This window comes from Notamacropus eugenii, unplaced genomic scaffold, assembly GCF_028372415.1.
Source record: "Notamacropus eugenii isolate mMacEug1 unplaced genomic scaffold, mMacEug1.pri_v2 scaffold_124, whole genome shotgun sequence".
NCBI classification, from domain to species: Eukaryota; Metazoa; Chordata; class Mammalia; order Diprotodontia; family Macropodidae; genus Notamacropus; species Notamacropus eugenii.
In genome coordinates, this window is record NW_027325155.1 from 141,076 (window position 1) to 164,830 (window position 23,755).

Below are 23,755 nucleotides of genomic sequence, written 5' to 3' on the forward strand. Positions count from 1 at the left end.
AAAGTCTACACTTTTTTTATATTATCCTGTATCTACTCTGAATGTAACTTATATGCTGTTTTCACTGCTTATATAAATAACTGCTTCCTGATTCGCATTCCCACTACTTAGGAGAGTGTCTGCAATACGACACATATTTGCAGTAAGTGTGTGTTGACTGATGAGCTGAATATCATTTAAAATACTGAAAGAAATGCTACCTTTGGCAATGAGAAAAGGAAATTAAGGGAATGAACAGAAGCACAAAGGAAATGAAACAAATGAAAATCAACCTGAAAAATGACATAAAAATTCAACTAAAAATTAGTGAAACAACAGCAAGATATTCAAAAAAAGCACACCAATTATTATGTTTTTCTTTGTTTTGAGTGTTATTATTATTATTTTCTTAAGTTCTATTAACTGATTTTTACATGAGGATGGATTTAAACTAAAAAAGAAAGTTACTGGATGAAGGCTTTTAGAAAAATCTTATACAATTCTGGAAAGATGGTGGAATAGGCCAGAAATTTCCAAGATCTCCAAATTTCCTCCACAAAAAAAGGAAGAGGCTGAGAAAAAAATAAGAATAATTCAAGAAAATAAAAAAAATTTATGAAAATAGAGTCAATCAACCAATTAGAAAAAAGAGATCAAAGAAGAAAATAACTCCTTGAAAACTAGAACTGGGAAAAAAGAAACAAATTACCAGGTACCAAAAAATAATAAAACAAAACCAAAAGTGAAAAAGTAAAAACAAATGTGATATATATCATCAGAAAAACAAGTCATCTAGAGAACAATTCAAAGAGACAATGGAGTTGGGCTACCTAAATGTTGTGATTTTTAAAAAGTCTAGATGTGAAATAAATCAGGTAAGTAAAATAAATAGGGTAGAAAAACTGAATTTTAGAGATTTTTAGAACGTCTGCCCTACTAAAGGACATAAACCTCAGTCTTTAAATTAAGTGATTTTTTCACTACTACTCTCCTGCCCAAATTTTCATACTTAAATACAAATTATATGAGAACATGCAAAATAAGAATAAATATACTTTCCCTAAACTTTAAGTATTTTTTTTATTATAGGGTGGATAAAACAAAAATGTTTTGTAAACAAAAAAGACATCATAACCATCTACACTCTTTAAGAGGTTGTTTCTCTTATGTTAATAATGCAGTTTAAAATTATCATCAAACAAAAAGAAATAAACATGTCTCTAGGAATTTAACCTATTTGTTACATACCTGACAACTGAAAATGTGTTGCATCAGTCCTTTCTGTCATGGTCATTTCAGACTTGTCACTGTTGAACATGTCAGATGAAGGGGATGAAAAATCATTTTCATCCTGCTGCTTCTTGATATTTTCTGGAGAGGCTTTACTTTTTTTGTCATCATTATCTAAATTAGTAACAGAATCTTCTCTTTTTCGTTTTGCTTTAACACCTTTACGCGTGTGACATTTTGCCTTGGATACAAGTTTCTTTTGAATATTTTCATCTTTTAAATCAGTATCAGACTCTGAAGAATTCTTAGCCTCTTTTTTTGGCTTTTCACTGGAATCTGAATTGGATTCTCTGTTACTTAACTTGAACTTTTCTTCAGGCAAAGAAATCTTTCTCCCTTTTTTTCCCCACTGTTCTGATGATTTTGCTCTACGTTTTTTATTACTTTGTTCTGAATTAGATTTAACAAGCTCTTTTTCTATCTGTCCGATTAAAGGTGTTGTTTGAAGGTCAGTTTCTTCCTTCAATAATGTAGTGTCATTACCAGGGATGATAATATTTTCCTTGAGGACTTCAGTATTTCCTGTAATACTGGTCTCCTGTTGATATTCGTCTTCTATTTTCTCTTGATCGATAGTGTCTTTCAATGAGAAATCTGATTTGGAAATGGGAGAAAGTTTAACATATAATTTCCTTGTTGATGTCTTTAACTTGGATCTTTTTTTGCCAACTTCTGAAGATTCATTTGTTTCTAAAGGACACTTTTCTGTGTCCTTAAATACTTCAGTATTTTCATCATTCTGGATAGTGACTGAAGTTTCTACATTTTTAAAAATAACTTCAGGTCTTGAAGAAGGAAAAGATGGCAAGTCCATATCTAAAGATTTAGAAGTACAGGGAGGTTCATTTTGTAGTTCTTCATTTGTATTACCCTCGTCAGTTGTTGCTCTTGGGACCATAATTTCTTTATCCATTTTGTCACTCAAAAACCTTTTTGTCTTTGTAGCAAATTTATTTTCCTCTTCTAATTTCTTATCTACATTTTTAATTTTAGCATCATTTTTCCTTTCTTTATTATTTTTTTCCTCATCTCTAACAACCAAGCTACTTATCTTCTTGTTCAAGTGTTCTTCTAACACTTTATGAGCCTTACTTATGTCACTTATCACAGATCTAATAGCTGTCAACTGATTTAGCTTAGTATTTGAGGTAATTTCCGAGTTACTGGTGGTTTGTTCCAAAAATGTCAAAAAACTAGAGTTCATAACTGCAGTGTTCTCAACCACTGTTATGGTCTTTTTAATCAAGTCTACTGGAATATTTAATGATGAAAAAGAATGTGCTACAGTAGCAGAATAAGAATTATCTAGCTGAGATTTTTCTTCAGCATTACTTTCCCTTTTGGTGGAGGAGTGGAATTCATGGGGACAGTCAGATGTCTTCCCACTCTTTTTAACTGCAGCCTTTACCTTCTGTTGCTTTAAATGAGATAAATTCTCAAGCACACTGTCACATACAGCAATCAAATCTAACAAAGGTTCTGGGCAGCAAATATAGCAATGCCACTCATCTTTTTCATTCATTATTTTTGATATCTCTTTTCGCCCTAGATTGCGCCAAATGCATTTCTTGCAAAATGCATTATGGCAAGAGTCACAACAAATTAGGTTTCCACCTTCTGCACACCACCTGAAATATAAAACGAAACAAAAATAATATTAAGGCATCATTCCTAATCAAACAACTATTAAAAACTTAAAAATAAAAACTAATCAGGAATCAAAATGTGCTTATTTTTAAAACTTAACACAACACACTTTCATTAAAATCGTACATATACTTGGAGCCAAGATAGCAGTGTTGAGGCAGAAATTCACTCAACTTCTCTTATCCAAACAGCTTTAGAACTTCAAAATACTGCCTTAAAAGTAACTCTGGAGTAGAAAAACCAATAAATGCAAAGGATAAAACAATATTCCAGTCCAAGCCAGTCAGTGACCTTGGGAGCCAGTGAATCAGCACTGGCTGCTTCTGCAGCTCTCAGCCCACAGTCAGTAAGGGGGTCGAACAGCCGGTCAGAAGAAGAGTACAGGGGTCTCGTTGCTTGCACTGAGGCAGGATTTTGTTGCTTTGCCCATGCTCAGACCCATCTTGGATGGCAGGCCCAGGGAGAGAAGCAGCACTGGAATGGCAGAGCTTGTGCCACCAGTGGAGGCTGAGACATTCCATAAGGGAAAGAATTAGATCCAAGGGTCAACAATCCAGTAAAACTGAGCATAATCTTTCAGGGGAGGAGATAGAAATTCAGTGAAATAGAGGACTTCCAAACCTTTCTTATAAAAAAAAAAAAAAGCAAAGCTCAACAGAACATTTGAGCTTCAAATGCAATACTCAAGAGAGGCATAACAAGGTAAGCTGGAAAGAAAAAAACATTTTATTCAATAAAGGCAAACAGTTTACATCCCTAAAAGGAGGATGATACTTGTAACTCTTGAGAATTGTATTGTTATTATGACATTTAAAAGGTGTATACATAGATAAGAGGGCATGGGTATAAAATTACTTTGATGTGGTGATACAAAAGTCTAATTTAGTAGTGAAAAGTGATTGTACTGGCAGAAGAAGAAAAGAAGGGATAAAAAAGGGTAAATTACATCACATTGATATACACTAAAGTAGCAGGAAGGAGGGAGGGAGATGAGTATTGCTTGAATCTTCCTCTGATCAGATTTGGCTCAAGGACACAATAACATAATCTGTTAGGTATAAAAATCTAACTTACCCTGTAGCTAAGTAGGAGGGCATAAAGGAAAGAAAGTGGAGGAGGTCTGATAGAGGAAAGGCCAAATTGAGGGAGGTGGTGGTGGAAAGCAAAACTCTAATGAAAAGAGAAAGGGAGCAAATAGACAAAAAAACACATAAGGGGGGTTGGGGGGAGGGAATAGGATGGAGAGAAAACACAGATAGTGATCAGAAATGTGAATGTGAAGGGGATGAACTCTTCCATAAAACAGAAGCAGATAGGAGAATGGATTAAAAAACATTATCCTGCAATATGTTGTTTACAAGAAATATTTGAAGCAGGGGGATACACACAGGATAAAAGTAAAAGGTTGGTAGCAATTCTAATCTCAGACAAAGCAAAAGCAAAAACACATAACTAAAGGAAATAAAGGAGGAAACTACATCCTGCTAAAAAGGTACCATAGACAGTGAAGTAATATCATTAAACATATATGCACCAAATGGTACATCATCAAAATTCCTAGAGGAGACATTTAGGGAGTGACAGGAAGAACAAAAAACTACAGGTGTTGGGGACATCAATGTCCTCTCAGAACTAGATAAATGTAACCACAAAATAAACAAGAAAGGAGATGGACAGGATTTTAAAGTTAGATACCTCTGGAGAACGCTGAATGATGAGAGAAAAGAATATATCTTTTTCTCAGGGTAAATGGAACCTAACCCAAAAATTGACCATATACTAAAAACAATAAAAATAAAATATAAAAACCTCACATTCCAATGCAGAAAGGCAAAAATATTAAATATTTATACAAGGAAGGTTGAAGGTTGAGCTGGTTCATTATTAGAAAAACTATCAGCATAACTAATAGAAATCAGCAAAATTAATAGAATTCATATGATTATCTCAACAGATGCAGGAGAAACATTTGACAAAATACACCCATTCCTATTAAAAACACTAGAGAACATAGGAATAAATGGAGTCTTCCTCAAAATGTTAAGTAGTATGTATCTAAAACCATCAGCAAGAATTTTAGGTAATGGGGATAAGACAGAAGCATCTTCAGTAAGATTGAAGGTGAAATAAGGATGTCCATTATCACCAGTGCCATTCAATATAGTACTAGAAATGTTAGCTTTAACAAGAAGAGAAGAAAAAGAAACTGAAGAAATAAGAAGAGGCCAAAAAGAAACAAAAGCTATTGCTCTTTGCAAATGATATGTAAGAGATCCTACAGAATCAAGTAAAAAATTACTTGAAATAACAAACAACAAAGTTGCAGGATATATAATACAAACCCACTTAAATCATGGTTATTTCTATGCATCACTAACAAAGTCCAACAGCAAGAGACGGAAAGAGAAATATCATTTAAAATTACTGTAGACATTATGAAATATTTGAGACTCTACCTGTCAGAATAAGCCTGAGAACTCTATGAACACCAATACAAAACAATTTTCGCACAAATAAAGTCAGATCTAAGTAACTGGAAAAATGCCAGTTGCTTGGCAGGTCGACCTAATATAATAAAGATAACAATTCTACCTAAATCAATTTACTTGTTCAGTGCCATACCAATTAACTACCAAAAGAATTATTCCATAGGGCTAGAAAAAATAGTATCAAAATTCATCTGGAAAAACAAAAAATCCAGAATATCAAGAGAATTAATGAAAAGAAATGCTAAGGAAGGTGGCCTATCCTTACAAGATCTCAAATTGTATCATAAAGCAGCAATCATCAAAAGCACTTGATACTGGCTAAGAAAGAGAGGGGAAGTATTTATGACTAAACAAGAGATATAGAACATTACGAAACGCAAAATGGATGATTTTGATTACTTTAAATTGAAATTTTTGCAGAAACAAAGCCAATACAACCAAGATTATAAGGGAAGCAGAAAACTAGACAAGAATTTTTACAGCCAGTGTCCCTAACATTCACCAATTGACAAATGATCAGAGGATATGAACAGGCTGTTTTCAGAAGAAGAAACGAAGGCTATTTATAGTCATATGAAAAATATGCTCTAAATCACCATTGACTGGAGAAATACAAATCAAAACAACTACCAAATCATACTTGTTAGATGGGTCACATGATGAAACAGGAAAACTAAAAATATCTGCAGCAACTCTTTTTGTGGTGACAAAAAACTCGAAATCAAAGGGATCCCCATCCATTGGGAAATGGCTGAACAAGTTGTGGTAGATAAATGTCATGGACTACTATTGTGCAGTAAGAAATGAGGAATGGGTGGACTTCAGAAATACTTGGAGAGACTTAGTAGGAACTGATGCTGAGCGAAGGGAGCAGAGCCAGGAGAACATTACACTCAGTAATAGCCACAATGTGCAAGGACTAACTCTGATAGACTTAGCCTTTCTTAGCGAGGCAAGAACCTAAAACAATTCCAAAGTATTCATCATGCAAAATGCCATCCACATCGAGAGAAAGAACCTCTTCTCAGAAGGCAGAGCAAAGTAGATTATTTGCTCTTTTATTGTTTTTTTTTCCCCTTCTCATAGTTTTTTACATTTCGTTAGAATTCTTCTTTCACGACATGACTAAAGCAGAAATGTTTAATATGGTTGTACATGTTTGCCCTATATAAGATGGCACATTATCTTGAGGAAAAGGAGAGGTGAGGGAAAGGAGAATATTTAAAACAAAATCTTATAAAAGTGAATGTTGAAAATTAAAACTAAATAAATAAATAAATGTTTAAAGAAGTCTATAGTCAGAAATCTAAACACTTGTATCACCCTCATTTTGAATATAGACTACATATACATACACACACACACACACACACACACACACATATATATATATATATATACTCTGACATTTGATGACATTTTAAGTCACTGATACAAAACATAAAATTTCATAATTATGTTTTCTGCATGTTTTCTACATCCCTACCTGCACTGCTCATCAATTCCTTCAGAATCACGGCTTATGTCATCACTCATATAATATTTGTAGCAGTTCTAAAAAAGGAATCAACATTCAATTCTACATATAAAAATCTGTTAAAATGTTAACATTTACTAAGCACAAATTTTAAAATAATCCAATTCATTAAGTCAATATCTTTATACATAAAAATGGGGCGATAACTTTATTCATAGCAAAAATGGAGAAATATTTGGCAATAGTAAGGTACTAGTACCAAAGTAGTAACCCATCATTAGGGTATGGCTGAACAAAATATTTAGCACAGTTAAATTTTTTTTCAATGAATTCATTTTAACTAAAAAACTGATTCAAAGAAAATTCAAAAGCTTTTCAAAGGAAAATATACAGCACACACACACACACACAAACACACATTATTACAATAATACAATTGCAAAGAACAAAATGAAATCCGATACCCAGTAGTAGTAGCACAGTTGGTAGTGTTGGAAGATCTCAAAAGAAATCCTTTCTCAAGTAACAACCATTTTCAGACTTAATTTCTTAATCAACAAATACGTATTATAATAACAGTCCAACAGGGTTGTTTGAGCATCAAACAAGATTGTATATGTAATGCACTTTGGAAAACTTAAGAGTGCTATAAAATACAATTATATAATGCTACTTTTTTCATTATTATAAGAAGTAATAATCCCCAAAAGATGTAATTTGAAATATCTTCCTCTCACTTGAGGCAAAGGCAATCAAGGGCAGAATATTGTATGTACTGTCAAACATAAAGAGTACCAGGTTTGGATTTTTCATGGGATTTTTTAATTAAACCTTTTTTTTCCTATTGAAAGCAACTTCAGTTCTGTGGATTAAAGAAATGTGATAACCAGATAAAATTGTGACATAAAAATAAAAAGTATCAACAATTTTTTTCATTTCAAGAGAAATAAAATGCTTTATAGTAGGTGAATGAATTAATAATCTGAAAACAAGCTTTGACAGACCCCAAAAAGGATACTACCATTCTCATGGTCAACACTTTTCAGAAAATTTTAGTAAAGTAAGGGAAACACATAACTTAAAGGAACATCTTGTTTAAAAAACAAGATGTATCTGTTTGTAAGTTGTCCTTCTTAATCAAAGAGGATCAACTCCAACTGATCAGAGCAATGAGTTCAGAAGGCTCTACTACAGATTGATGACATATGTTTGTTCTCATGCAAGTAAAAGTTAAAAAATGAAGTTCATCTAAACTAACCAATTTATTAATCAAGTATGGTTTTTACGAGTTTGACATTTATTGCACTCCATTTCTGAAGACAGAGAGTGCCTTCACTTTTCAAATGAATCATTATAGAATTCACATAAATAAAAGGATATCTTAAAATGTAACAAGAGAGCTGTCCTGTACTCAACTATTCAAGATAAAAAAAGGAATAATAGACTACAGATGATAAAATCATCATCAACTTCACAACTACATACCTTACAAATAAGAACATTCAGTGTAGGGTGTCTATATATCGAATCCTTCTGAAACTGGTTCACCTGTTGTCCACAAGCAGTACAATTCACATTTCTACGTAGCTCTTCTCCTAAAACAAATCAATTGCAAACATAGGTTAGTTTATTCTATCTTCAAAATATTTTAAAATTTTTCATCCAATTTTTCTGGAGCTCTATGTACTATAATGGCAATCAGAACAAGAATAATTCATCACAGAAAGAAAACAAAGTAACTCTTTGGTTTGTTTCCCTTTTCCCCTGAGACAGACTTTCACATACCTGGACATATTTTTTATATTTCACAGTTACTTTGGTAAAAAGACAAAAATTAATCTATTTCTTTAAATAGATGACATCTAACAGGTTCAACTAAGAAGAAAATATGTACATATATATGTTTTATATATAGTATATAGTGAGAATATTTAATATACTTATAAGCTATATATGAATTTTGAATATATACATATATAGAATGCATAAATAGCATAAATAGAGAGAATATACTAGACCTACCATCAGGGAAACTCATATTACTGATTTCAAATCCAGACTCAGATACTTACTAGCTATGTAACTCTGGGTATGTCATTTTAACCCTGTTTGCATCAGTTTCCACATCTATAAAATGAGCTAGAAAAGGAAACACCAAACCACTCCAGTATCTTTGCCAAAAAAACCTTCTAAATGGGATCATAAAGAGTCTGACAAAACTAAAGCAAAAAAAAAATTTTTAATAAAGATGAGAGTGTGCACAGCAATAATTACAACAATGGAACAAAAACTTATAAACACAAGGAAGGTGTAGCAGCAAGCAACTCAACATACACAGGGTGGTGGTGGGGCACTATCACAGGTTGTTAGATCTGCATTCATAAAGGGAAAGGCAACTTTTAAGGGGTTAACAATCTCTTTAATCAAGTACATATATCAATCCTTTAGTCAAACACAATATATTATTCACCTAGTTCAGAGGAGTCTAACACCCTGCACCCCAAAGCAATCAACAGACAATGTTTCCTCTGCTTGACCATAATTCAACAGACAGGTATAGCTGTCTGACAATACCAAGGAGGAGAGCAAGAGAAATGGGTTCTCAAAATGGGTTGAGGAGGGCTCCTTAGCAGCTTCCCAGAGTCCTCATATGGCACTCAGACCTAATTAAAAAATATAAGGCACAAAGGAAAACTTCACCCTTGACCAGAGGGTCACCCCCTTGAGAATCAGTGCCTCATTACCAAAAGGTGTGGACCTTCTTGCAAATCTGCGCAGGTCCCTGATTATACTAACAAAAATCCTATTCTGATTGCCATTATAGAAGGAAAATAAGTATAGTCAAAATTAGTCTGAGGACAAACTTCAAGGCTTTAAAAGTCAAGTGATGAAGTTATATTTTATACCTACAGGCTAGATTAAAGGAGCTTATTAAAAGCAGACCAACCATTAAGGAAAATTATTGTGACAACAAAATATAGAAAAATCTGAGGCACAAAGATATGCATTTAAGTGAAACTATGGTCACGGTTTGGAGGGCTTCAATTAAAGTAATTACTCTAGCAACTACTATATTGAAGAATCTTAGATCTGAGAATACTCCATTCTGTGGAGCAAAAGATCTAAGTTACCCAACAAAACTAATTAAGTATAAGTGAAAAAAATGAACACTGAACAAACTCAAAAACGCTCAGGTACCTTTGACAAAAATCTCAGAACTTTAGGAAAATCTGACGCCTTCTTATATGTGAAAATATTATCGGTACTCTTGTGATTGTCGTTATTTGCACAGTTTGAAAGAGAGAGTTGCGTTGAGCTGTGTATGACGTGATGATTCTAAAAAAGTAAAACTGCATGTATGGAAAAATAAAAAGGAGCAATTATCTTATACAAATGAGGCAAGAAAAGAAAGAAATGATAAGAAGAAGCTCAGAGGAGGAGGGTAGGGAGTAGTGGAACCTGATTTTCATCATTAATGGGATAAAGAGGAAAATATATGTATATATTATTATATTTATATATAATATATGTATACACACAAACATACAGGTTTGAGAAAGAAACAAGGTGGTGAGAAGAAAAGAGTGGGATAAAGCAGGGAGTTCTACAAGGGTGGTTAAGAAATTGGATGGCAAGAAGCAAATTGGATGGTAGAAGTAAAACCAAGGAATGAGAAGGGATAGGAAAAAAACTGAGGATAGCGAGGAATAACAGGAAGTAAGAAAATATACAAACAATTACAGCTTAGAAGGTTAATGGAATGCATTTATCCAAAAAACTGAAATAGCAGATTAAAAATTTTAATTCAACAATATGTTGCCTTCACCAAACAATATAAAAATGAGATACACACAAAGACAAATAAAGGTCAGGAGCAGGACTTACTATGTAAAAAAAAGCAGAGGTATTAATCAAAATCCCAGAAAAAGTTAAAGCTAAAATAGACTTAAAAGAGAAAAACAAGAAAACTATACTCCATGTCAGCAATATTATTTTAAATTGTTTTAAGTCATTTTAAATAACTAGGTTGTACGAAACATCTGAGAGTACACTTGCCAAAAAAGACACAGGAAGAATGAACATAAATATAAAACATTTTATACACAAATAAATTCAGATCTAAATAGCTCAAGAAATGTTTATTGTTTGTGGGTAGTATGGGAAACAAGGAAGTTGTATTTGCCCAGAGTCACAACCTAGGATGGTCAGGTAAAGGTCAGAAACTACTGCACAAGCCCAATGAGCTATTTGGGGGAAAGCCTAGCAGACAGAACATAAAGTCACATGGCCAGCAGAATTCTGTTAAAAGCCTGTCTTATCTTGACCTTGTTTTAGTCTCCAGTAGCTATTCTGGAGACCAGTTGTTCATAAGGCCCTCCATCTTCTGAACTCCATTTTAATGAATTTTCCTTGACACTTTTTGTGTGTCGTGTGTCTTTAACAGTAGGTAAAACCAACATAATAAAAAATGACAATTTAACCTAATTATTCAATACTACCCCAATTATACAACTAAAACAAAAGCAACCCAGTTTCTTGTGAGAAAATTCTTTCCTGATGCAAATTCCTATCTCTGTTGACTACCTGAATTTTTTTCATCCAAGATCACTGATGCCTGTTCCCAAAGACACCAGACCCCTTACATATTCCTTTGAAATCCCTAGATTACTTAATGAGCATTCTTGACATTTTCCTTCCTGACCCTTTTCTATATAACCCTAGCAGCCTAAGAAGCCTAACCCCTTGCCTGTTTAAGTGTTACAATAAACTTTGCCACCTGGCTAGAGAGACAGCTTGAGTATGTAGATTTGTTCCAAGTGATGCCACCTGTATCCTGACATTTTGAGGTCTCACCACCCAATGTCAGCACCCATAAACCATGTCAGAAATATGTCAAAATATGAAGGAAGATGCTATCCAGAGAAACATGACAAATGGAAATAAGCATACTAGTCTTACATATATGTATATTAGTGTATATGTATAAATATGCATGTTTATTGATCTTCATATCTATATGTGTGTATAAATATATATATACATATGTATGTTTGTATACATATATACATACACACATATATCCATGCTTAACTGTAACCTTCTTTAGGGCAGAAGAGGAAGAAAGGAAGGGGAAAAATAAAGTAAAAAGTACGGCACAGAACAAAAGAAAATCTACAAGGAGCAAAGAAAAGCTGAATAACTCTGAAAATAATGTGTACTATTTATTATATAGGTTCTCTTGAAATGGAAATCTAGTGTTTTATACAAAATTCTCTCATATTCTGCTTTGTACACAGCAATGTTTCCTTTTTCCTTTCTCATTCTGTATTTTTTTTAATTTTTAAAAAAATTTAAAAGAAAAAAAAGGAAAACCCCAGGGACAGTATGGTCAACAGGGTTGCAGAGTGTCAGACAAAAATGAGGAGAGAGGAGGAAGGAAGGGAATTAACAGCTGGGATGATTAAGAAAGGGTTTCAGTAAAAGCTATTGCAAATTCCAAACAAGGAGGACATCCAATGTGAAGAGACAGAGGAGAATGCAAAAGTCTATAATACACAGACCAATTATTGATAATATTAAAACAATATAATAATAATATTAATCCTAAGACATTAAAATAAACAAAATCCAAATGAAGTAAAATGATCTATGAGAAAAAAAGTCAAATAACTACAGTTTTTACCTTTAGGTCTGAATTTATAGTATATAGCAGAAGGGTACTAAAATCTCATTATAGTGATATGCTAAAATGCCAGACAGCAGATTACATTGAAAGAGATAAATCTGAATTTGGGCTGTATTAAAAGAAGTTAAAAAAGGAGTTATAATATACATATATGTATATATATATATATACAGACACACACATCAACACAACTTTTATAATAAAGTACTCTATGATGAGCCACAAACTACATATGAGAAGTGATAGAGCAAGAAGTATCAACTCAATGAATTATTTTTTTTCTCATTTGTGCTGTCAAAGTAAAATAAACTCATAATTATATTCCCTTCATTTACAAAGATGTTTAAATTGAGTTACGAAGAACATTTTCAAGGATGTAGGTTAAATGAATTCTTATTTCAGGTATAGGTTTGATTAGATGAAACAATGCACTTTTCAACCCTGGGATTTAATTGTCTTAATTCTAAGATAAATGTCAGGCATTTAATAATGTCTGATTACAGAGTGATAAAAAGATAAAGTGAAATTTAGGTCTTGAATTAAAACAAACTTAGATCCAATATAGATGCAAAGTATAGAGTACTTAAAAGCAGATATCCAAAAGTGTTACACTTTTTATTTTAAGCAGCCTACTTTTGTACAAAATAGGAATGTAATTTTTCATGAATAATTTTTTGTATTCTTTGGATACCTTCTATTTTTTGTGATGCACTCATTTTCACCTGCAATTCCCCCCAAAATACCCAGAGACCATCTCCTTCTAAATAAAAAATAAAATAAAATAACCAAACCAGTCAATCCACCCAATATATCAATCAAGTCTGAAAGTGTATGAAATATTTTATACCTATAGTCCCCCACTTCTAAAACTCAACTCTTTGTTGACCTTCAATTGGTTGTAGGAACTATTTAATTTCTTTTTCTGCTATTTTTTCCTGTTTACGTAATTGTAATCACTTTATGTTAATTCCTATCTTTCCATGATTTTCTATACTCTTTATGTTGTTTGTACAAAAGCTGCTTTGAAATCCATTTTCATCTAAACTACTTACCCACACATTTTTTGAGAGTTTTAGTTTCAATTTTATATTTATTGCTAACTTTAGACCGCTGAAAATCACCTTTGTCTTCCTTCTGCACTGGTTCTGATTGCACAACCACATTACCTACAATTTAACATTAATAATTATTATGTGAACTACATAAAGAAAAGTGAATCAACCTTGAGTGTCAGAATAAAAAACAAGTCTTTGAAAGTCAGTGGATGAAGCAAAAGGGCAAGTTTGTTAACATTACAATATAATTATATTATTAACCTCTGCGTCTTATAGTTAGTTAAAGCTGAAATTCTTAAGAAACCATAACCACCAATCTGACCTAACATGGGGCACAATAATATATTTCCTCCTATTGTACCACAGAAGAGAAAGAGAAGGATCAGAAATTTGGGGCTGATACTATCAGTAGATTGCGTCTCCTTTCCTGTTCCCCCACCCCACCTGGGCAACATCAGTTCCAGGTTGGGATTACCAATGATAGGGATACAGAAATGTTAATTTTCCTAACTGATGGGGGTGCGGAAAGGAGTATTAGGAAATACAGGAACTATAAAAAGCTTAAGGAGGTTATTTATTTAAGGGCCTGAGGAGAACCCCACACTTTTTCAAGATGAGGCCCTTAAGAATACACCAACCTGGACCCAAACTTGCATCCTTAGCATGGACTTTACTATTTATCTGCCCCCAGACATTCAGAGAAATTGCTGAAGTTAGCTATGGACCCCCTGACACAGGCCTAGCTTTTGGACTAAACTGCTGCACAAGATAAAAACCACAAGGCTAGCCAACAGAGAACAGACTCAACTTCTGATTGCTACCAAACCCAGCACCTAGAAGAGTACCGTCCATAATTCCATTTGGGGAGGATTCATGCTTTCAATGCCTTAAGAAAGGTCACTGATCTCATAAGTACCTGCTAAAGAGGAACCCAGAAGGCCTATGTCCTATTTACAAGCAGGAGGGAAACTGGAAGAGAGACTGCCACAAATGGAGTCAAGTAGCCTCTTCCCATACTCTAGACTCATTAGGACTTTGGAATGACAGGCTGGAATCCAACCAAGTTCCCTGCTTCTGCATTACCAAATACCAGGATAACTTTGGACGTGGCAGGTAGGTCTGACACAGGAGCCACTTACCCTATTCTACTCCAGCACTTTGGCCTTCATACCATCAGGTCATGGGGACTGAAGGTAAATTTAGAAACTGCCTTGAGGCCTTCCCAGTTCTAGCATCTATTTTGTAATCACTGATTTCTTGTCCTCCTCTCCTGGCCCTGTTCAGGTCAGATCCAAATGGTGAATTTGGTAACCTGGTTCTGCAGCACTTTTATTTAGCTAATCAGAAATCAGTGGTGAAGCAGACTCCTCAGTCTGGGAGCAAGCTACCCCACATCATCCCAGCTCCTGTCTCCAAGATTCTGTCACCAGTACCTGATTAAGTCCAAAGCCTAGGAGGGAAATATCTGGAGATAGCTCCCACTTTTTTGAACAGGCTTTAGGAAAGATATGAGGGATCTGATATTAAGACTAGCCCAATTTAACACATAGATATTCTCATTTATAGCCCAACCTGGGAGGCCTCCCCGGCCACTACTGTACAGACCCTCAGCTTCCTGAGTCCTTGTGGTTAAAATGTCTCCTCTGCTTTATTCCAAATTTCCAATTAATCTGAAAAATATCTAAGCTATTAACTGACTCCCACTTTCCAGTCTCTAACTCCAGAAAGGAAACTGGCAATTTTGTCCATCCTTGTTCCATCCACTAAAAAATAATTATACACCTTTCTGGGTATAGCAGAGTTTTACAGAATCAGGATCCCCAGAAGCCCCTCTATGACTCTCCTCAAGGCCTTGACTTCCTCCCTTTGGCCTAAGTCAAGGCCTTCAATATTCTGAAGCCGAAACTGACTACCCCAGACTTAACCCTGCCCAATCTGGAAAAACGCTAATGAGACCAAAAGCTTGGGAGTTTTAACCCATTCCCTATGATCTGACCCAGACTGGTAGCTCCTTCACTACACAAACTGTGTTAACTCTGGGTGGCCACCTTGTCTAGAAGCAGTGGCTGCCTCAATTCTAATTGAGGAATGCTCCAAACCTACTCATGGACAACCTTTAAAAGTCCTAACTCCTCATCAGGTTCAAACTATCTTGGAAACTAAAGTGGCAGGTTCTGCAAATACCAGGCTCTCCTGTAAGACACCCTGACCTAACTTTCTAGGTATGCCACACTCTCAATCCAGCTACCTTGCTTCTCTGTTACGTGATACCATTTAAGACTGAGACTCTAGATCCAGCCACCCCTAACTTCAAGGATTTTATTTTTGCTCCACAGATGGGTTCAATTTAATTAAGGACTATTCAGTAGTAGAGAAGAAACATTATTTCGTGGGAAACCTGGTCAACTCATACTGCAGTACTCATGAAAATCATTTCTAAAAACATTAATATGAACAAAACTGCCATTTAATGTGACAACATTTAAAAAAAACATAAAGCAATTTTATGAAAAGTTCATTAAGGTCCTCCAAATCATAAATATTTTATCATTATAAGACTACATCTTTAAAGTCACATAATTTGACTAAAATGTTGGGACTAAAAACTCCCATTATATTTGTATATTGCCTAATAAAAGATTTGTTGCAATAGACTGGAAAGCCATTTTAACTTCTCTTCTACACCAAGATGTCCCATGCATGTCAAAATCATACAAGATTCTTTGAAATAACTTTTAGAGAACACACATTTTCCCAGTTTTATTCTTTGCTTAATGTTAAAAAATCAGGATTAAATAAAGTAATCTCTTTTAATTCCTCTCTCAAAGAATATAAGCAACATCTACAATGAAGTCAAATATTTGGTCTAAGTATTCACGTAGGAAAAACCAAAGTGGATGAAGAATACCTATTATCCACATTACAACATGAAGCTTTTATGAGCCTGTACAACTGCCTCTCCAAGTAGAATCAGTGAGATGTAAGGTGTAGCTGGATTTAGCTAGAGAGAGAGAGAGAGAGAGAGAGAGAGAGAGAGAGAGAGAGAGAGAGAGAGAGAGAGAGAGAGAGAGAATCTTCACTGGAGTGATTGCTTACCAAAAAGTAATGCCTGGTCTCCAGGGAAGGATGATACACTTTCAGAGCTCTTTCCTCTCTGTTGCTGGGAAGGTGGTTGTTGTCCTAAGATGTAAAGTAATTCCATAAGTGTCTAAAAATTGATTCTTAGTGCCCTCTTGACTCCCCCTTTCGAAATAGAAGTGTCTTTGTTTCCTCACTCATTGCCATGGCCAAAGAATTTATCATCAAGTGGCTGACTAGCTTCCTAGTTAGTGGTGAGATGGTGTGATTCAGGAAAAGTAGATATCATTTGTTGCAAGAAGTATCTTCAAAGCTTTTCCAGGGTGGTAGGGCCTAATAGGTTATGTTCTACCAATATAGCATACTTCAAGAAATACAAGGTCCACAGTGAGTCTGATCATCATCTGATGAGGACTTTATAAAGGTGTATAAGTTTCTTGGAGTTAATTAGAAACGAAGTTATAAGTTTGAAATGATTGAAGTACACCTATCTCACAAATCTTCCTTCATTTAGATAATACTTGTTGAGCTAGTGGTCTCATCAGGAAGTATTTGAGGTGGGAGTTGAACCCTCCTGTCCTGTCCTGTCTTTTCCTTTCTTAAAACCTTAATCCTAGTGTACACTGAAGCTGGGACGCCAAAGGTCCCTTGCCTAAGGGCTCCTCTGGACCCTCCTAGCTTTAGAGTGATTATCAGTAGTAACTGTTGCTGTTTCCCTCCCAGCCTGAAGTCTTTCTTTTTCTTTGCCTCATTAAAGAGGCCACGCCCTAGCTATCTCTTCAACAGGCCTACTCCCTGAATGGGTATTACCTCACCCTAAGAAGTAACTGTGAAGACCTTGACCTAAAGGAACCAAGGTCTCCCAGTGCACCTGGGCCATCTCCAGTCATCCTGATATCTGGTCACTGGATTCAGATGGCTCTGGAGGAGAAGTGAGGCTGGTGACCTGCACAGCCCTCCGTCACTCAAAACAAAGTCAAGTGCAAGCCACGTCATCATTTCTGTGATGGCATGATGTTCTTTGGTAATAAAGGACAAACACAAAACCCAAGTCAGCCTTTATAATAACTTAGAGGATCTCTGCTCAGAGGGCTGAATTTGCCACCTTCACAAGGGCTGTAGAACTGGGGAAGTTACTGACGGCTCACATTTATACTGATCCCAAATATGCTCTTCATGTGTTCACATCTATGGAAAGGAATTCTTGATAGCCCAGTATTCCCCCATCAAACATGCTAAGGAAATTACATATTTACTGCAACCATAGAAATAATAAATTACCTTCAGTGAAGTTTTTCCTAAGAAGATTATTTGAATCTTCATCTGACTGAAATTCATATGTAGATTCATCCACATTCTGTTCATCATCAGAGTTGATAGGTTTAAGTTTCCTAAATAAAATGTAAAATCTATGTTTGTACTTAAGTATGCCAAATGAAAAAACAAGGTAATACTAGTAGACTGCATGTTATTACAAAAATGACTTCCTTGGTGAAAATGATACGACAATATTTCAAATTACGTGATTCCATAGGTGTGTTTGTATTTTTTTTTTAATTCATGTATTTTGGTCAGAAATAGCACTAACCTTTCTGAGCAAGATGGTTTCAGTCCTTCAGAATGACCACCACCCTAAAAAGAAAAAGCAAGTAAAATGTTAGTAAATCCATAGTTTTCTCCTTTTCAATTCTAACTCCTTGTGACCCAATTTGGGGTTTTCTTAAGAAAGATCGACAGGGTTTTGCATTTCCTCATCTAGTTCATTTTACAGATGAGGAAATTGAGGCAAACAGGGTTAATGCAACTAGCAAATGTCTGAGGTCACATCTGAAAATGAAGGGAGATGAGTCTTCTTGAGTCCAGGTTAGTGCCTTTACCACTTTGCAGCCCAAAGTTAAGTTTTTAATATTCAGCCATTTTTCTGTTCTGATGCCATGTGGCGTCTTCTTGGAAAATATTAGACTTAGCTTCTTCAGTAAATTATTGAAATGACCTTCCAACTAATACTGATATCATATTACTGTTGATCAAAACAAAAAATATTAAGCACATAGTATTGTCAGAAACTGAGTTTTGAAAAAAAGACAAGTCAGTCCCTGTATTCAAAAGCTCACACTCTAATAGGAAGAAAACAAGCAAATATGTAAAAATCAAGCTACATACTGGATAAATAGGAAAAACTGACAAGTGAAGGTAAGTGAATTAATAGAGGCTGAGGAAGGTTCCTACAGAAGGTGGGACTTTAGTTTTCACTGAAACAAAGCTTGAATACTGCAAGGTGGGGGATAGCAAGAAAGAATGACCACAGATGGAATGTTTAGTTCATGGAACAGCCAGGAAGCCAGTGTTACTGAGTCAAAGAGCATAAACTGGAGAGTACGTTTTTAACTCGATGAAAGCTATAGAGCTAGGTTATGATGGGGTTTTACATGTGATTCTAAAGGCAATAAGGGAGCCATGCGACTTTAATGAAATGGAGGGCTGGCAGGAGGAGAATGACAGATGAGAATTTTTCAGAAAATCACTCTAAGGGATGGAAGGAGGTTAGAGTGAAGTGGGAAAGAGAATTGAGGAATTGCACTAGGGAGAGGGTAGAGAAAGAGGCACACATTTGAGATCTGTTGAGATGGTCAAATCAACATGCCTAGGTCTGGATATGGAGGGTGAAAGAGAGTGAGGTGTTCAGAAATCTACCAATATTGAACTATAGAGACACAGAAATTCATCTTTTCAGAGTATCTTCAAGATGCTGCCTTATCTACTGCTACTGTAGTGATTCTATTTAACAGAATATAATTTCTTTGGGGAATCATAGCACATTTCAAACCTTCCCTCAACCATTCCTTTTCCCTCTCTCCTATTATTTCTCCTCCTTCCTTTTTTTGTTTCTTTTGGTGAAGTTAATTATTTTCATTAAGTTTTTAATATTACTCTCAAGGGGTTTCTAGTATACATACACTACTATGCAATGTAAAAGATTTAGTCTTTTATTACGTTTCTTCTTACTGGTGTTTTATAATTGCCAGTTATTTTGCTATTGCAATTAGAATTTGTGGAACTATTGCAGTGTTGTGAGAGACAGCAAAAGTTAAATTTCCACAGGTTATTGTTAATTGATGAAGTCATTAAGAAAAAGTTAGATAATAAGGTGGACTCAACTAATCAAAAGACAGTGTCTGCTGCTACAAATTTTCCTTGATACCTTATTAGTGTCAAGTGTGTTTCTAATAGTGTTGAAAATGGGCATTCTTGGTTTATGTCTTATTTGGAGGGTTTCAGAATCCTATTATATGTCTATTTGCTTTTGGATTTTTACAATAGTTTAGTTTTTATTTCTATGATTGTCAAGAATTCCACTGTACTTCCAGTTAACATTTTTTCATTAAGGTGTAATTGTCTGACATCCTTTATTAAAATTTGTTTTTAATTATGACTTTAATATTAATCAATAAACATTTTAATATGTACCAGAGAGGAAGAGTACATGACAAACACTGGATTTCTGTTACAATATCGTTTTTCTCCCGAAAATTTTTGCTTCGATTGAGTCAATATTGCACTACTGCATATCATTTTAAGTAGACAAGAATCACATATGTGAAGTGTTGAGTAATAACTTTTGCAGTATGACTATAAAAAGTTAGTAAGTTATGCCGCAAAAGTAGTTATTCTTTTTGCTATTGTCAAAATATTAAGAATCAGAACATATTTAAGTGATGAAAAAATTTTTTTTTAAACTTGAGCCATATAAAAAGTACAGACAAGCTGTAGAGAGTTTGTGGATATAAATTTCCAAATGGTGCCTGTCCTTATGGTTTGTTCGCAGTTTTCCTAATAAGTCTGTGTAAATGTTTTAATTGTAAAAGAGTAAGAGATAATGGATTTTTTAAATATTTAAAATTAATTTATAAACATAGAGAACATATTTACCTCATCCTTGGGATTTTCCATTTCAAAAGATATATAATCTAGAAAAAAAGATACACAATTAAAATGAAGAAATTAATTTTACAAAATATTTAATTTTTAAAAATTCAAACAGATGAAAGTAGCAACTGATTTTTAAACATAAAGATATACAAGGAATTTTGTAATTTGATTAAGAGAAAGAAAAAAACAAAAATCCAAACTGTTAGAAACAAATGTGAAAACATGAATTTTTAGTCAACAAAGAAAAAAATGGAAGTTAATTATTGTTTCGAACTACATAATGGTAAAAGTGACATCGTAAATTTAATCAAAGTATTTGTGAAAGTATAAGTTGCTCAGATTAAGAGAACATAGTATAAGTCCAAAACAAGATTTTAGAAAAATACACTGAAAACACCATAATTTTAAAAGAAAACTATTTGTGTACACGTATGTAGTTTTAAAAGATTAAAACATATTTCAGTCAGTTAAGTAATAATTAATAATTCCAATAGTATTGAATCTGAAGGACAAAAAGAGATAAACATTTTACTGCATCACAAACATCCACGTGCTGAGAACTGAACAAAATAAAACTTTTCAATTTTGAGAGAAATCCATTCTGCAAAATTTTCAAATACGAAGAAAACCAAGTGAGGCTGAATGTGGAAAAACATCGAAAATAAGAGAAAAATTCTTCAGAAAGACAATGAAAGTGTTTGTGCTAACTAGTTCAGTGACGCAAAGCTAAGTTAGTGTATAGTAAAGGAACGTTTAGAGGCAGAAATATTTACCTCAGAAGTGGAAGCTCACGGAGTTCCGTCACAGTTTTTTTTAAACGGACCTACCCACCGAGTGACAGGAGGGGAAGAAGATGATTGGACAATGAGAAAGTCAATCATCGCGGAGACAACTACCCTCGAGAATGAAGGTTCTAGAATCTTGAGAGGACACCACGCCCACATTTCACCTGTGCCTCAATTTAAAGCAACATTTTACAGAGGAAACACTTTCATAAAAATTTGTGGGTTTTAATATGGTCTGGGTTTTCTGTGACTTTTAAAATATTTATTATCACTAAGGTTTTTTAAATTTTAAAAATTAAACAAAAGACATAAAAGAAAACTGTGACACACTTATTCCTCATTTTTCTTTTGTTCATCCAGACTTTTCTGTCACTCTTTTTACTGCTCTTCATCATTCTTTTTCCCTACTTTTTTCTCCACCCCTTTCTCTCTCTTTTCTCCTGCTTACTTTTTCTTTTTGTCTCTTTCCCTTTTTTCTTGCCCACAGTATTCTACTCCCTCATTTCACAACTTTATCAGAATCATCAACAAATGTCAATACCAAAAACTCAAAGAAATGCTAATTGTATTTTTCAAACTTCTCTTACATTCATCCACTCATCTTTACTCACATAAAATTTAACTTATCACGTCTTTCCTAAACTATTACAAAAATAGGCAAATTGTTCCCCACCACTTCAAGTATTTGCCTACTCCCTTCCTTCTTCCACAAATTATGTCTCTGATAACATAAGACTGATCATGTTATCCCATTACCATATGCAAAAAGTTATGTTAGCTTCTTCATACTTACTTTGTATTAAATTTCCTGTCTAATAATCTTTCTTACACAGGTCTGGAATACACCATTTTGTTACTCTTGTGGGAGAGTCCAAAACCAAAAGCAGCCCAGAACCAAACATCTTCATAGCAAGAAACAACATTCCATGCCATTCAGGCCCAATCCTCCTACAAATATTGAAACAGCATTGCATATCCCAGTAACCCACCTCCACCACAAACCACAACTTAGGCCTTAAACCTATTAATGACAATTAGTAAAGCCAACAGTGAGAACCCACCACAAAAGCCAGTCACTAAAGAAACCCTGTTTCCATAGTAACCCAGCAGGAGACCAAGGGTCCCCAAACCCACAAATAAAGATATTTCTCCTCCATGGTATACCACCATAAATATTCACCAACCCGGCAAGAAGATCCCCCTACTAAAGTATGCCACCAGCTGATCCTTACACGCACCTAAAGCCAACAAAGACTCCCCACACCCTACTCAGAAAGGAAACCTACCTTCCATACAAATCAAGTAAGTAACCTTTGAAGCCCACCAAAACACATGTGTGAAACCCCAAGCCACACCACAGAAAACTTAGGATACTACAGCACCACAGTCCACCTCTTACATTGAAAAAATCCACATCACAAAAAAGGAAGAAAAAAATTAACAAAAAAAACCCTGAATATATAACGTTACTATGATGAGGAAGATCAATTTAAAACCCTAACCCTAAATTTAAAAGCAGAAAATACTTCAAAATGGCTAAACATAAATATAACATAAAGGAAATTTTGATTTTTTATAAAAGTTAATGTATACATAATGAACACACTAATTAATTAGATTCTCAGAACTGTTTTTGCTAATTGGTGAGTCACTTACAATTGTAAATCTTCTCCTTAAAAACCCCCAAACTACCCAGCTACCTAAAGCATATCAGCATTAACCAAAAAGCATCACCAGCCCCCCAGCTTCTCTGTTTTCTTTGAAAGTACAACTCAGGCAAAAACTCTAAAGAGAATTACTTGATCAGGATCTATAATTTCAAGCCCTGGCAACTTGAAGAATTCCACACTCCAGCCAACAAGTATCCCAGCCCCAGTGAGGATCCCACAGGTTTTGCTGACTGGTTCCCACTAAACCTGTATTGAGATAGGTACTCATCTCGATCTGTATCAACTCATGGTTGTCTCAGTTGACAGAGAAAACAATAGGAGTTGATGTCAGAAAGCACCTCAGTACGAGTAGGCTCCAGGGACAACTGGCACAATGGGTAACAAAGGCAGCGGATGTATAATGTCTATAATCCCCATGACTCCTGCTGGAGATGCCCATTTGCTCACACAGGGGCAAAAGACACTAACTCTTATGGACAAAAGTGCTACACTCACAATTTTAAATCCTTCTGCCTTTCCCACTCCCCTCCTCACAGTCAAGAGTGTATCTCAATTCTGAAAACTGCTGATAAGATAATTGTAGCCCATATCTCAGAACCCCTCTTCCTTTCTTCATTGAAGAAATCAGTGCTTTTTTTTTCTCCTGGGTCCTGAGTTCCTTAGCCAGTT

General features: G+C 34.6%; 1 protein-coding gene across 1 annotated transcript in view; it reads right to left on the reverse strand.

The window, feature by feature from the left end:
* LOC140517033 (transcriptional regulator ATRX-like) overlaps window positions 1-18,088 on the reverse strand; it is an 84,595-nt gene extending 66,507 nt beyond the window's left edge. Inside the window, exons 1-4 of the mRNA XM_072627897.1 lie at window positions 17,983-18,088; window positions 8,368-8,477; window positions 6,892-6,959; window positions 1,228-2,897 (exon numbers count right to left, since the gene is read on the reverse strand). Coding sequence (XP_072483998.1) covers window positions 1,228-2,897; window positions 6,892-6,941 — 1,720 coding nt within the window. The 5' untranslated portion in view covers window positions 6,942-6,959; window positions 8,368-8,477; window positions 17,983-18,088. The remainder of the gene's footprint in view (window positions 1-1,227; window positions 2,898-6,891; window positions 6,960-8,367; window positions 8,478-17,982) is intronic.
* Window positions 18,089-23,755: the final 5,667 nt, after the last annotated feature.